The following is a 15,850-nucleotide window of genomic DNA, read 5'->3' as shown; positions in this document are numbered from 1 at the left end:
CAAGGACAAGACGGAGACATGTAAGAGTCTATAAATGAACTCATCTCAGATGTAAACACAACAGGTCAATGACAAATAGGAGAGCGAGTCAGGGAGGCAGAGATGATGGATCATCACTGTTGCAGCCGCCCAGCAAGAAGGCAGAATACATAAATATGCTACAGTACCTCATAATATTATCATGAAGCTAAAGAACAGCAGCTATTGATGAAAACTAGGGATGTATATAGGCAGGATTGTGGCATTGCAATACGCAACTCCATACGGGAGAGACGATATGATACATCACAATATGTATGAAAAAATCTCAAACGAATCTTGTTCAGAACTTTCAATGTGCTCAAAAACACAAACATATCAGAATATTTATTTAAGAAATATTGACATACTGGACTTCTGATTGATACAGTATCACAGATCAATGATGGCGAACATTCAAGTCTATTGATATTGGAAACTATGATATTGAACTGGATATTTTCATATATGAAACATGCCCTGATGTGGATATGTAAATAATAATAAATAAATCCATATTATTAAATTTAGCTACAGTTGTGACAAGAGTAAACAAGGAAAGGTTCGAACCTCAGACCAATCTCAACAGAGTGGGGATGCTCAGACTTCAAAATCTCGCTAAATCAAAGCCATGGACACAAGAGCTCCAGGACTCAGTTTCATACCATCTAAATCATCATAAAAGCCTCTGGAAATGACCAAGGTAGGTAGGCAGCCTAACACAAGGACAGACCGACTGAGAGCCAGACGGACAGATGGACATGTAGTGATGTCTGGAGCCCTGTCCAAACACCAGGGAGCAGAAGTAATGAGAGCACAAGATGAAGACGGGAGCGCCGGCCGGTGTGAGCGATATGAGAATCGGCTATAAATTTCCCCCGCGGCTGATGAGGAGAGGAGACATTCGTCACCGCGAGTGCAGGCGGCTGAGCTAATGACAGATTATACATCGTCTCACTGAACACCACAAACATTGTGAGAGGACACACAGGTCCCCCTGCTGTCTGAACCCACCCCCGGACTTCTCACTCTGGCTACAGATACAGAAAAACACACAGTCTAATCATCTGTGTGTGCTTGTATGTACGTGTGGGCGTGTGTGTGTGTTCAACAGATAATGCTGCAGAGAGTAAAAGCCTTCAGGATTTACTGTGTTTACAGTCTGGATACTTCTATTGGTGTTTTAATTACTGCTTCATTAATTGTTCCTGCATGTGGGTTTATTTCAAAACGCTTTGAGAGTCCAATCCAATTACAAAAATAACACACTCGCTGTCTTTTTTTTTGAAGAACAAACACAAAGGTGTTCTGCTTGACTTACCAACAAACTCATTTATAGTCACTGCGCTCTCTCAAAGTAGTAATCGTTTTCAGCTACAAATGGAACAAATTAAACTTGTATTACTAAGTTCAGTCATTTGTTTAGAACACGTTTATTTCTTTAAGGGGCCTATTATGTGTGTGTGTGTGTTTTGTTTTGTTTGAAATCTAATCTCACAAACCTATGTAGCAGCTCAGTAACTCCAAAACAATGATTTGAGGAGCACTGAGTTTCTGCTGAGATGCTAATGTATTATATTAATTTATATACAAAAAGTTTCCGTAGTGGAGTCTATATGAAAACCCATAACGCTCTTCCTTATCTTCCCCCAAAAAAGGTGGAGAAGTCTTTACATCAAGTCAATTGGCTCGGCAGTGGGGTTTGTGTGCAACATCAATCCCTTGATCCTTTCCACATTACAGGAATGCATTTTACTTCCTGACGTCCGGAAACATGAATATGAACAACTTGGGTCAAATTAAGCCTTTCTTCAGAAACTATATTACTTACAGAGGAACATGGTTCACTCACATTCCAATAAATACTCAAGTGACGTATCTTCTTATGCAGGGAATTGATGGAGAAGCACAACTGTTTATGACGTTGAGTTTCAGTAGAATATAGGTTGTGCTATATTTATTTAAAAAATTGGGGGGAGCACCTCATATTAAAGAAGTTTTTCACCATCAGGAGACGTCTTTTTCAGAGATATTAAATAACAACAATAACAAAATCCAACGGTCTGCCAGAAAGCACCTGGTCCTCCAGGATCCTCAGTGTTGCTGGCTGTGTACAAGAACAGTGGTAAAAACTCCCTGAGGAAGTCGACACCTCAGAGAGTCACACGGCTCTCATGCATTCACATCTTTAACAGAGCCACGAGACAAGACATCAGTGCATAATCCAGGAAAGGGCGAGCAGCTACTGTGGGAAGAGCTACAGAGATATCGAACTGGATTTTTGCGTTTATTCCAATCCTTTAACCTCACGCGCACAATGTCATGAAAAATGAATTACATTGGCATTATGAAACTGATAACAGCAGACCATCCATCTTTACTACAGCATATCCGTAGCACAGCAGAAAGAGGTTACTCGAGCAGACCTGGGGCATAAACTTGGACTTGCATAAACTTCGTACTTAATTATACTATTACTACTACTACTAATACTAATAATTATAAACATAATTATAATGACCTTCTTGTTTTGAAGTCTTCATCCTCAAACTGAGGCCTGACCTTGTGGGGTCCGGCAAAAACGCCCCACAGAGGCATAAGGGCCCCACAAGGATGTGTTTTCCCCTAAATTGGGCCTCACTAGTGCTCACTTAAACACACACACACACACACACAGCTGTTGACCTAGTTGACTTATCCCAATAATTTCCATGGTGTGTGCAAGGATCTTCAGACAGTGTGTGGTGGATTAATGTGCATTTTCTCCTCTACATGCTGAACTGCGTGCAATTACATGCATAGGCAAACTTTGCCAGACTGGAAGACGCAAAGGTGTCGATTTTTTTAGTGTCTGCAGTTGACCACAAATCAGCCAGTGAGGATTTATTTATAAATCTTCTACACACATTTTTGGTTCAGTAAGTGGTCCCGATGGTAAATGGATGTGGACAAGTATTTGCTTGTGTGATTATAGATAATCACCACAGTGTGTTGAAATACGTGTGAATACGTTCTTTGTGTTCCAACCTGGTGAGAAGGTGTGGTGAGAAGGAGGCGGGATTATCCTGCTCAGAGAAGAGCGGCATTGATCCTCCCATCAGATGCAGCCGGACAGACATGATGATGAAGACCTACAAGACAAGACACGTAAGCACCAAAGGTCTTACTTGCTTGGCCATCCACTCACAATGTGTTACCTGAAAGTGACTCACGCTAATTAAAAACTGAAAAGTCCAGTGTAGCATTCTGACTCACTGTTGATGACTTGTATTACTGACACAGGCAGTTTTTGAAGCTCCAGGACACTAATACTTACATATACAGAGATGACGCTGGCGCGTTTGATGAAGGGGCTGCAGATGTGGAGAAGGTGGCGGAGTTTGGATCCAGACAGATGACTAAGGAGACAGAGGTAAAAAAAAAAAAATGTGTTGATCGAGTGGTCACAGTCTTATTCTGGAGGTTTTGCAACCATCAAGGTCTGAACCTTCTCACAGAGAGTGATTCACCAGTTTCCACGGGAAATGACCGCCAAAGTCCTTGTTAAAATTAGCTTCCATTTAAAAGTTGAAAAAAAGAAAGAAACATTTGGGTGAATCACAGTTTAGGAGGAATTCTCAATTTTTTTCGTCAAAATGTAATGTCAGTGCTTCCTCACCGTCAATAGAGTAGGACTATGCCTCTTAAGGTCGGACTGTGAATGTATCATGCTTTTCTGTTCTCCGTCGTGAAAAACATGGCTGCCCTCCACCTACTGGTCAGAGATAACCTCGATGCTGGGAAAAAAAAACCCTGATTCCATTTACCAACAGCACAAACCCATCCTCTTCACTGCCTTGATACATTGTTCCAGTACAGTATTTGAAATATTACTCAAGGATTGTTGTCAGAGCATTAAATATTAACATTCCCATTTTTTTCAGCTGTCATCACTCAGCATCCATTATTTAACATGACTTTCACATGTGGTCTTGGAGGTCACCGTACTCCCGCTTATTAAGATATCGATCAAGCTTCAGGCAACGCCGTGTGACCTTCCTACCTCCACCGGACCCAACACTCTATTAACAGCAAACTCCAGAATGCAGCAAACACCAGAAGAATCCATCACTTTGACATACTCAGAACCTTCAAAGACGTATTTCAGTGAAGGAATCTCACAGGAATTCTCGACATACTCTCTCAGTCTGCTTCAGCTCACGCTCCCTCCCCTCTCCATTTGTCTTTGACTGGGTTTTGGCTGTCTGCTGATGTTGGCATGACTGAGAGATGGTGTGATAATAGTGATAATAGGGAGAAAGAATCTGTGTTCATCACGGTGAGGCAGACAATTAGCTGCCGATTACACACTTCTGTCGCGCAGAAGTTGGATATCAGCTGGTTAAAAATCATCTGATGAGTGAATCAACAACCGCTTTAAAATTCTGGTGCTAATTGAAACCAACAAATAACACCACCAGATGTGTTTGCAGAAATTTGACTTGACTCCAATAACCTAAAGCTGGTTTGGTTTGGGAAGCAACAGCAAACACAAAAAGGACTGTGCATGTCCTTTTGCAGGTGCTGGTCCGGGGTTGGGCACAAGTTGGGCAGACAACCATGCCCACCCACCAGTGTCATTGATCCGAGTCACCACAGGTGCGTGGCAAATACACAGACGTGGCCCAAACAACTTGTCAAAAGCAGGATGTCTCCGCATCTCAGCCACAGTTTACTTGCGCTACACCACATCCAATGGCCATTGCAGAGCCATGACGCCATCCAGGTCATTTCCCTTGCTGGTCTTGAATTTAGCTGTCACAGCCACACCCTTGGTGCCCTGACATGTTCACTGCTATATCTAGCTTGGGCAGTAAACTTTGCCATGTTATTGCAATCCGATGACAGAGCTGTGTTTGCTCTCTTTATCACCATTATTGTTGATAGTGACTTAGAAAAGGTAACATGAGGTCAGTACAAGAAATGAAAAGGAAGTATTAAAAAAACAAAAATCCTATCCTGAAAACTTCACTTAATCCAGCTGTAACATCCCAAAATTAAGAATTTTCCGGTGGCTTTTATTCAAAATATAAAAAAAAAACCAGGTTTACACACAGGTGTAAATAAGTGACATGGGGCAGGCCTCTGACATCCAACCACAAATATTTAATTGTAGTGATGACACTGCGTTTGAGAAGCTACAACCGCCGACGTGATCTAAACGCGCTGAACGAGCCTCCTTCGTCCAGCTCGCTCTCCCGCATGCATCAGCCGAGTAAAAACAAAATTTATTTTCAGTTCCAACTGACTCACGTATATCGTAGCTAGTGCCCACCTTGACAGCGAAATAATTCCACAGAATAGACATATTTGTGAAATACATTTCAGCCCCCAGATCAGCATGCTCACATGCTAAAAGGCGGGAAATCCATTCCACAGTTTGCAGTAACTTGCAGAGCAGCAGACTGGTGAGAGGCTCGTGGATAGGAAGTCTCCGTTGGATGGATCGGAACCATCAAAAACATTTGTATTTGAGGCAATACCAATACAATATTAGATCGACGAGTAGTCCGGACTATTCTCGCCATGAATATGTCTCCACCAATGTCTCACAGCCCAACCAATGAGGTGAGACCAACAAGGACAATTAGCAAGCAGAAAACAGAGGAGATTGGATTTCACACTTGTAGATGAAGAGAATCAGTGTCAGGGAGGCTGGTCAAGGGGCTTACAGATGTGTTGCCATTTATTTAGTTCAGTGCCTGAACTTGTCCTCTAAGGAGCATGGGAACGACTCAGCAGAGAGTCTGAATAACAGGATGCTAATTTGCCACGACAACTGTGACCAAGGCAACAGTGGACGATGAATGGAGGGAGGAGGTATGTGTTTGGAGGAGGCAGCAAAGACGGAAATTTAGTTTGGGATGATTGTGTCTGGGGTTGTGGAAGCATGACAATAATGTCAAGTGCCTTGTATTTTGTTATGCAGCATTGGTTTGTGAGTCTGTGGAGAATTTTTCAGTTTTTACATGGCAGCAGACACAAAATACAAATATTAGCTTAGAAAAGTAAAATATTGGGGGTGATCTTGCTTCCCCACCAAAAAGAGGCACAGCATTATATATACTATCCAATACATTATATATATATATTCAAATAGATTTCACATATTAAAAAATAAAAGTAAAAGAAATAATTATATGTGCGCCATTCAATACTGAATATGAATTTCTTTTTGAGATAAAATGACAGACATTTGAGTGAAAACACAGAAACAGGCTAAACAATCAAGGACAGAGGCAAATGGTTTAAAACAGAAAATTATTTAATTCACATACTTCTGACCATGTAATATGTGCTATATGCTATACAAGTAGCGGCATGTGTATCTACTGTAGGTCTATTTGTGCAAAAGAATCGTTTTTAATTTATTTTATTTTTTAATAAATTCTATTTGGTGATGGAAAATTCATCAATAACACACATAATGACAATAAAAGACATTAATACAAACTGAGTGTGGCCCCACAACCTGAAAATAAGTCCGGAGAAATGTGTTTCAGGGTCAGACAGAGCCAATGTCATGAATTAAAAATAAATGTCAAGCTCAGACCTCAACCTGGCGAGTAATACTGAATGTCAGGTGAGCGTGCCTGGGATTTCTATTGCTCATCTAGTAGTGTGAAAGACCACTTTTAATGCAGTCAGTAGCTTTGAATAACACTGAACAAGGAGACAAAAAGCAACGAAAGTATCACTTGCAGCTACATACGCGGCACAACATCATGGCTGAATGTGTTTGAGGCAAGTCACAGATACATACTTAACACCTGATAACGTGTAGAACTAACACACGCTGCACACGTCGTGCTGCATGAGGAGCAAAGTCACTGTGCTAACCAAGTCGTCGTCAAGGTTGCAGTAGGATTGCGACACCCAGAAGTTTCACAGTTGGTGGAAATTATTAATAAAGGAAAACTTGCAACAGAAGCGACCTGATTAGACAGAGGGTGAAAAATTAGATTATCATTACATCATTACTCATAATGAAAACCTGAGCACCTCCAACTCTACTTCTGAACCATACACCATAGCAGCATACCCACGTTAGTCCGAGCATTCAAGAGCAAATCATTTACACATTTGTGTGTCTTTCAAGATGATAATGGACCACTTGCTCGTCAGTTCAATCCAGAAGAAGTGCGCTGCCCTGTCCGCCTGCTTGCTTGGTGACAGACGAACATATTCAGAGCTCTTGCTTGGGTGGGCTGGCAAATGGTGGACAAATGACTTCACCAGAGCATCCTGGACTCAAAACAAACCCAGCATTTGCAACATATGAGTGAGTCAGGAAAGATGGATTGGGAGATGAATTGCCCTTGAAGGACACTGCGCAAAGGTCAGTGAAATGATAAAGATGAAAATGAAACAGACAAAAAAAAGAAAGGTCTTGCATAGATAGATGTTTAAATAACTGAACTGTTTTCTTATTCGCTTTTTTACAAATTACTTTGGTTTAGCAGAAAACAGCATTTCATCTGTTAGCGGCAAATGTGGTTACGCAACTTGTAATTTCTCTATATTAACAGCAAATATTAAGATGTTTATAAAATATTGTACCAATTACTGCTATTTGAATGTCCCAACATTCTATTCTATCCTAACACAGTTAGTAATCAGAAGAGAATCATTTAGGAAAATATGTGAATTTCATACAGTTTCCTCCAATATTAAAGTACAGTTTGATTATAGCTTAAGCTTTCTTTGCAGTTAAAAAATGTGTTATATAACATTTCAAACACAGTTGGATATAAATTAAAAAACACCAAAATTCTGAGCGTTCCCCAACCTAACATGAAGGTGCAGAAATGAGAGTCAAAAGCGTTTTCATATTTGAAATTGAGAGCTCACAAGTGACCTGAATCTTATACACTCGGCTATTGTTGTTGTTCAACTTGTGCTTTTTAATCCCTCTAAAATCTATTGCCCCAATTCTCTATACTCTGCATCATAACCACCAGTCTGGGAGCCTTACTCTAGAACACAATACTCTAAAAACCGTATCATCAGCATCAAATCAGGTCAGGTTTACTACAGTGAGCAAGGAGTGAAGCCTCGGCTCACTGACTTCAGTCAAAAACTACAGGACAGATGCTGTGTGTGTGTGATCCTCCAGGGAACCTGCAGGCAATTAATAAAATACACATGCACGCACACAAACTCACACACACATGTGTTTGTTATATCACAGTATGTTTGTGGGGTCCTCTTATTTCCATTTTTTTTTTTTGTTTCCGCAGCCCCAAAACATATGGATAACCTAAACCAGGATCTAAACCAAACTTAAATTCAATTATAATGACAGTTTTTTTTTATATAATAATCCTCAACTAGTGGGAACTGGCAATAGGTCCCTACAAGTAGGTGTGTTTTCAAGAATTGGTACCCACAAGTATAGTTCACACGTACACACGAGTATCAAGTATTTTACAGTTGTGTTTCATGACACGATGAAGAGTTAAGTAATTTAGTATTGAGCAGATTATGATTTGGTTTTCAGAGGAGAGATTTCGCCTCGAGTAGTTTTCTCGATTTGAATGTTAACTGTTCTGTTTAGTGGCCCTTTCTTCGGCTTATTTGTTGTAGCGCTTCCAAATAGACTGTGGTGCTTGGCACTTTGCAGGTTTGTTTTTATGAATTGTTTTCTTGCGGGCAATTCATCGCTGTATCCAGTTTTCACACATGGTGCAAGTGTGAGTGCCTGCCCGTGTGTGTGTGTGTTTGAGAAGCATTACGCTGTGTAATGTTCAGGCACAGCAACAGACTATGGCTGCTGGGAGCACATCAAGAGATGAAGGGATGCAGTCGAGGATTGTTCTAATGAGTAACGAGAGAAGCCTCTGAGCTCAGACGTAGGAGGAGCAGCTCACAGTCTCAGGCTCACTATGCTCCCTCCGTCAGTCTCTCCAGAAAAGAAACAAACGCCTCTCGATTTTCCCTGATGTGCTCATTATTGTGTCCAGCTCCTGAGCCAGCAGGAAAACTTAAAATTTTAGGGAGACGTGCAGAGAGGATGTCAGTGAAATCAGCAACAGAAGAGTGAGACACGATAACGTGCAAGGCAGTGGGCAGCTGGTGAATAATGAATGACGGAAGGACAGGGAGAAGTAACGCAACCAAATGGAACGATGGGAGTTAGGTGATAAAACACCAAAGGAGTGTTCGGGTCGACAGATCTCAGATGTCAAAGTCGTGCTTCATCGCTCCCTCTTGCTCTGCTCAATAACCTCACTGATGAATGTCATAAACTCAACCACCCCGACGTTGACACTTGTCAACTCAACGACTTATCTGGGAGTGAAAAACACTTCAGCAACACTTCTAAATCAGACCTTTGTCCAAAGTTTTATCCATTCTGAAAACTATAAATTAAGGTGACAGAAAAGTAGGCTGACGATGACGCATGCATTTCCCTTCTGTACAGTAAGTTTTACGTTTGGGCTACCTTGTGTAAAAAAAAGCCTATATTACCGCTATGAAGATGTGTTGCTTAAGAAAGTATCAAAAGTCAAAGACACACAGCTTTTCTGATCAGATATTTTTCCTGGCAGGTGTCCAAAAACTGGTATTTCAGGAGTCATTTACAGATGCTAATGTAATGCTCTGGCAAGATGTAGAGAAATCTGAGATCAAGTTCTAGTTTGCTTCTGGTTTGAAAAAGAAAAAAAAAAATTTAGGCAAATATTAACCTTGTGCTTTGACTGATTCCCTGTAGAGCACTCTTGTCAACTGCTATGTGCACAATGTAGAAGCTTGATCATTGTTCACACAATCATTAGTGGCACATTATAAGTTTATATTTCCAATAAAGTCAACAGCAGTTGGCAAATAAGCATTACACTGCAGTCAATTGCTATTGTTGCAAAATGTCGACCTTCAGGGGGACAGACGAAACAGAGACAAAACCGTTTTCAGAAAGTTGGAATCCAGTATTTCAAAATATAATCATTTTTGGACCATATATATATATATATATATATATATATATATATTATACTCTCTCTCTCTCTCTCTCTCTCTCTCTCTATATATATATATATATATATATATATATATATATATATAGAGAGAGAGAGAGAGAGAGAGAGAGAGAGAGAGAGAGAGAGAGGGACAGACAGACAGACAGACAGACAGACAGACAGACAGACAGACAGACAGACAGACAGACAGACAGACAGATAGATAGATAGATAGATAGATAGATAGATAGATAGATAGATAGATAGATAGATAGATAGATAGATAGATAGATAGATAGATAGATAGATAGATAGATAGATAGATAGACAGACAGACAGACAGACAGACAGACAGACAGACAGACAGACAGACAGACAGACAGACAGACAGACAGACAGACAGACAGACAGACAGACAGACAGACAGACAGACAGACAGATAGATAGACAGATAGATAGACAGATATATACATATATAGATATACTATGACTATGAAATACTTTCCATGAACTGATAAAATTGAACATAGGTTGGTGCTACAAAATGACAACCAAGTCAAGTCTGTAAAATCATGCAAATTACTAAACTCTAGAAAAAAAAATGACATCAATACTTTCTTTCTAAACACTTCTTGACTATTACTATGGTGACTCAAAATATCACACACCCCATGAGTAAGGTCGTTCCTAAGTGGCAACAGCAAAACGGAACAATGGAAAAACTCACAGAAGCAAACTTCAGCCAGCATCATGCCATACCTGCATCCCACTGAGTATTTGCATTTACATTTGAAGTCATGGAAGTGAAGGATGGCAGGATAACAGCTGCCGGGGCGACGGTAATCGATGTGCAAAGTCTCCACATCAACAATCAGTGCACTCCTGTGGCCCCTCATTAGGCGCCGGTCCAAATCCCCCGTAATGACTGATCACCATCGATACACATTAAATAGCTTTTACAGCACATTCATTGCAGGAGAATATAGTGCAGGTGAATCAGCAGGCCACTGCTCCCGCTGACTCCATTAGCATACTAATGCTACGGTGGCTATTTCCAGCGCGGCTAACCACTGCTGCAAGCCAGCAATGAGCGCAGGCCTTCATTAGCCTGTCTACAAGTCCACAGAGAGCTGTCGCAGATAGAATTAATGGGCCAGGATGCACAAGCATGCACACACATACATAAACAAATAGAAATGTCAAGAACAAGTATTATGGGAGTTGCGCCTGGGATGGCGTTCAAACCACAACAGGTGTTGGAAGTAAGCTAATTATAGTACTAACCCACAAGAGCATGTTGTTTAACCTTTTCCGAAAAACTGTCACATACATATGTCACAGCTGGGAACCAAAAAATGGAATTCGATACTATGATACAATTCAATGATGGGGGATAAAATTCTGAATGCGTCTGTACATAACAGTAAGTCCACCTTTCACCACCAAACCACAACGCAAGGAGCAACAATACATAGTTTTTCTAGACCTAAATTTCAGACTTCCATGACCAAGGGCATCAAATTTATTTTTTCTCTTAAATCCGCATGACAATATGAACCCAGCACAAATGACTAATTTGATTTAAAAATCATTGCAAATATAACATGAGTTCATGTTAATTGTTAATATGTTACACAAACTACACTCAGTTTCTAAAAATGATTGGTCCTTCACAGACAGACAGAAAATATCAGTATTAATAGTCTGAATTATTTTTTCATATTTTAAGGTTACAGGATTTCTTTTCATAAAGCTGCGGGAAAAAGCTAATCCTTTGGGATTTATTAGTTATTTGGATTGTTTACCCCCACTCTGCTGGCTTTCACGTGTCCATAAACACCAACACAACAGTGAAATAAATACACTTAATATGAAATGTCTAATTTATAGCTGGATAACATTCTTAAAAGGTACAGCAGCGTAGCAACACTGTGGTTTTCATCCCCTTTTTCGTCAGCATGGGACCTTGTAATGTCAAATTGTGTTCACCGGGTACCAAATTCATGTATTTATGTATATTGTGTGTTCTGTTTAAGATAGTGTCTTATATTCTAGTGGAGGCTTTTGAAGAGAAATTAAGATTATTAGGGAATACTAAGCAGGAACTTGTGTATCATCTGTGAAGTTCAAAGGAGATGAATGTCAAGGGATATAAATCAGAATGCAGAAGAAACTAACCACTATGTTACCTGTAGATCATTTAGAACATCTGGGTGAAGCTCCACTGAGCCAAGACACCTGATTAAAACCACGCTTATATCAGCTCAACTCATTAATCTCCATTAAAAGGACAGAAACAACCTTTACATAATCTAATCTAATCTAAATATGATAGCACAATGAGTCATTTACGTATGCTGAAAACATCAAAGTAATTTAGTTATTGATTGTGGTATGGCCAAATTAAGACAAAAGTGGATAGACAAATGCTTTTCCAGGTCAGCCACGTCACATGCTATTGCAGGAAAAACGTGTCATAAAATTGGTTTATTTGCATGTAATTACAAGTAATTATCAAACTACCAGAAAATAACACCATTAAGGGGAAAATAGGATAATTTGATATTTTCTAAAAATGAGGATATTCAGTATTAATTAAGCATGACTGTAAATGTGCTGTATAAAGCAAGTCAACTTCTGTAATTATTCTCTTAGTGGAAGAAAATGCCTGGAACTACACGCTTGCACAAAACAAAGCAAAAAACAACAACCAGCCCTAGGCTCAAATACTGTAGTTTTGCACAGTGAATAAATAAACAAAAATATTAAACAATTCTAAAATGAAAAATGTGAATCAGAAAAAAAGATGTACCGTGTATAATTCACCACCTAAACTTGAAACTGTCAAAACGTTTGTACAAGCTCAGTTTGACTCGGATCATATGAGAGCCACATAACACAGACAGAGAGCCAAATGTGGCCCCTGTGTCAGTGTTAAGGAAAAGTAAGTATATAACAAAAGAGGATAGAGTATCACATAAAAGGTCATTACCACGCATTGCTTGACAAACTGCAATAGCCAGGCTCACGCATGCCTCTGGAGGAGGTGCATTTATCAGGTGATATGAATAACAGCAATGCTGTTGCCTGGCAGGTTGGCACATCGTAGCAGTGACGGCAGAACTGTGGGCATCCAGGATGTACCTCTTTCAACAGCCAGCATGTAAGGGACATTTGCAACAGACACCATTAGAAGCTGCTTTGACTTCCAAATTTTTGCGCCTGCCTTCCTTACCCTCACGTGTACTTGACTTTGGGTAGAGAGAACTTGTTCTGGCTCGGAATGAACACATTTACATATCAACAATGTACATTTACATGGCGCCATTTAAGGATGTCACCTGTGGGATTTGCTCAGGAAGTCGCAAATAGATATTCAGCGCAGGCAAATATTTGACTTGCGTGCATCCCGATAGAGCAATCATGAATCCCGGTGAAACAAAGGCTTCGGCTTATATTTCACAGGCAGAAGGGAATCCATGTAAACAAATGTTCCGTGTGAACAAACGTGAAACATGAAAATCCTCTTTTCCAGAAAATCTATTTGCCTTGATAGAACTGCTCATACGTGTTTGCATTCAAGTCACATACCGGCAACAATCGTGCCGTGATTCAAAATGCCAATCTTTGTCAGCGAAAACACTTTGTTATTGTCTTGCTTTTATCCTCCACGGGAGATCTTGTTTGTTGTTATGTCCTGAGACAATTCAGATGTCCTTCTACATTACCAGCGTCTGTCGGCTGCTCCACAACTTGCACCCTGACTGAAGTGCTTCCACAGGAATGTGATGAATTGCCAAGATATTCAGTGCAGAAAATCCCCAGATGACAAAATTCTAAAGCCCTTTTATTTGGAGACACCAGCAGGAAGCGCTACGGAGTTTCTCTTGGATTTCACCATACTGCAAAGATTCCTCTAATCCCCTCAAACTTTTGTATTTATGTATGACCAGACGATTATTTGTAGTCACACCTAGGTACTGAATTCAAATGACATTTCATTTATTTATTCAAAAACAACAATGTCACATGTTTTAGGTTGACGCAGTCTCTCGGGTTGGGTAAAAGTGGACTCAAGAATGACTCGCAGTCTCACACAGATGCTGACTAAAACAGCTCATACCTCTTTTCCAACAGTCTTCTCTGAGTTTATACTGCTGGAGTTTCAGAGAGATCAGTTCAGAACAAAAATGAACTTTTCAAAGAATTCTGATCTCAGAGAACTTGTAACCCTCCATAGACATTCAAACACCAATATAGTTTTACACACACACACACACACACACACACACACACACACACACACACACACACACACACACACACACACACACACACACACACACACACACACACACACACACACACACACACACACACACAGTGAGATCACAGCCTCTTTTGATGCCTTGTCACAGTTTTGCCTTCATCATTAGAACCACGCACTCCCACAGCATCTGGACCAACTGGAAACAACTCCAATCAGCCGGGACAGTTCCTCCGGGCAAGTAAAGTGAACAAAAAGGAAAGTGTGTGTGTGTTTCTGCCAATTAGAACTTTTTCCCAGCTGTGAGCAAAGCAAAGCTGACAGGGAGGCTTGTTACATAGGAGACCACGTGAGGTCAAGCTCCGCTCTCTTCAGTGGCCTCGGTCTTATTTTATCACTTGTATGAAGACTCTGGGGGGAACACAGTCGCTGATGCAAACGTTTGTTCACCATCCTCAATTTTTGCTTTCTGGATGCTTTTAGAAGAGTCCACATCACATGCGCCTATTTTAATTGGTTAACCGTAGTAAGTTTCAGAAAATTAATTTAACGCTAATTCTGTCTGCACTCACAATGAGAATTGCTTGTTATTTTGGACTGAGTTCATTTTACATTATGGACATCCAAAGCCGGGATTCTTTATGCATCATCTGAGCAGGTGAAAGACCAACACACTCCTTGGTGCAGTACAGAAAACACTTTCTAAAAATGCTGGTGGCCTGGTTCTCATAGAGGCCCAACGATTGCTGACTAGGCGTCATCCAATGCAGACGTTATGTCTCTTCTTCATGATCAACAACAGCACACTACTCTGCAGCGCACTCCTGACTCCACACAGTGGATTTGTTCCACATCATTTCCTTAATGACAAGCACTCCGCCCAACATTTCTCAACACCTGCATTCGCTATTGTTCGACACTCGTGTACAAGATCTTTACATTGTTTCAATCACAGCTCGACGTTTACATGTTTTTGCCTTTTTGCCTTCTACCTCATGTAAAATTAAAGCCTCATGAATTGAAAATCATGCGTCGCACCAGTCAATTTTTCCTGCGCCGCACTGCTGGTGAGCACACAGACACGCGGCTCTCTGTCAGAGGAAATCACTAGGACTGACTCGGGGAGGATGACAGGTGAATGTGTGGGTGATGGAGGAGACAGGCAAGGCTGCGGCTTATTCAGGCAGCTAACCTCACCATCTATAGTTGGATGAGCAGAGATAACTTTCAATGACTTTACACAAGAAAGTACAAAATAAATTCCAGGAACATTTGCTCTCAAACTCACAAGACTGAGTCAAGACCAGGTCCAAGAGTGCAATCAACCTGAGTGACAACACGTTTACAAGTTTACGATCTGAATAAACTATCCATAAACATTTCATAGCTATAAACATCATGATTCCTCCCACGCTGGGAAAATCTCAAAATCAGGGAGATTTCATTTTTTTAAATTTCTATTCTTTTAATGTACTGTAGTGAAAGCAGGGCCCGCCAATGTCGGTGCTCCCTCACCATCAGTGCAGTAGGACTCCATCTTTTAAGATCGGAACTTAAGGGAGACCAT

General features: G+C 40.5%; 1 protein-coding gene across 1 annotated transcript in view; it reads right to left on the bottom strand.

Moving 5' to 3' along the window:
* The window catches only part of tmtc1 (transmembrane O-mannosyltransferase targeting cadherins 1), a 71,957-nt gene that overhangs the window by 27,025 nt on the left and 29,082 nt on the right, over positions 1-15,850 (bottom strand). The window contains exons 5-6 of the mRNA XM_053862738.1: positions 3,335-3,416; positions 3,046-3,149 (exon numbers count right to left, since the gene is read on the bottom strand). Coding sequence (XP_053718713.1) covers positions 3,046-3,149; positions 3,335-3,416 — 186 coding nt within the window. The remainder of the gene's footprint in view (positions 1-3,045; positions 3,150-3,334; positions 3,417-15,850) is intronic.

This window comes from Synchiropus splendidus, chromosome 4 (genome assembly GCF_027744825.2).
Source record: "Synchiropus splendidus isolate RoL2022-P1 chromosome 4, RoL_Sspl_1.0, whole genome shotgun sequence".
Classification (NCBI taxonomy): domain Eukaryota; kingdom Metazoa; phylum Chordata; class Actinopteri; order Syngnathiformes; family Callionymidae; genus Synchiropus; species Synchiropus splendidus.
Note: the sequence above shows the minus strand (reverse complement) of the source record. Positions and strands in the feature narration are given on the sequence as shown.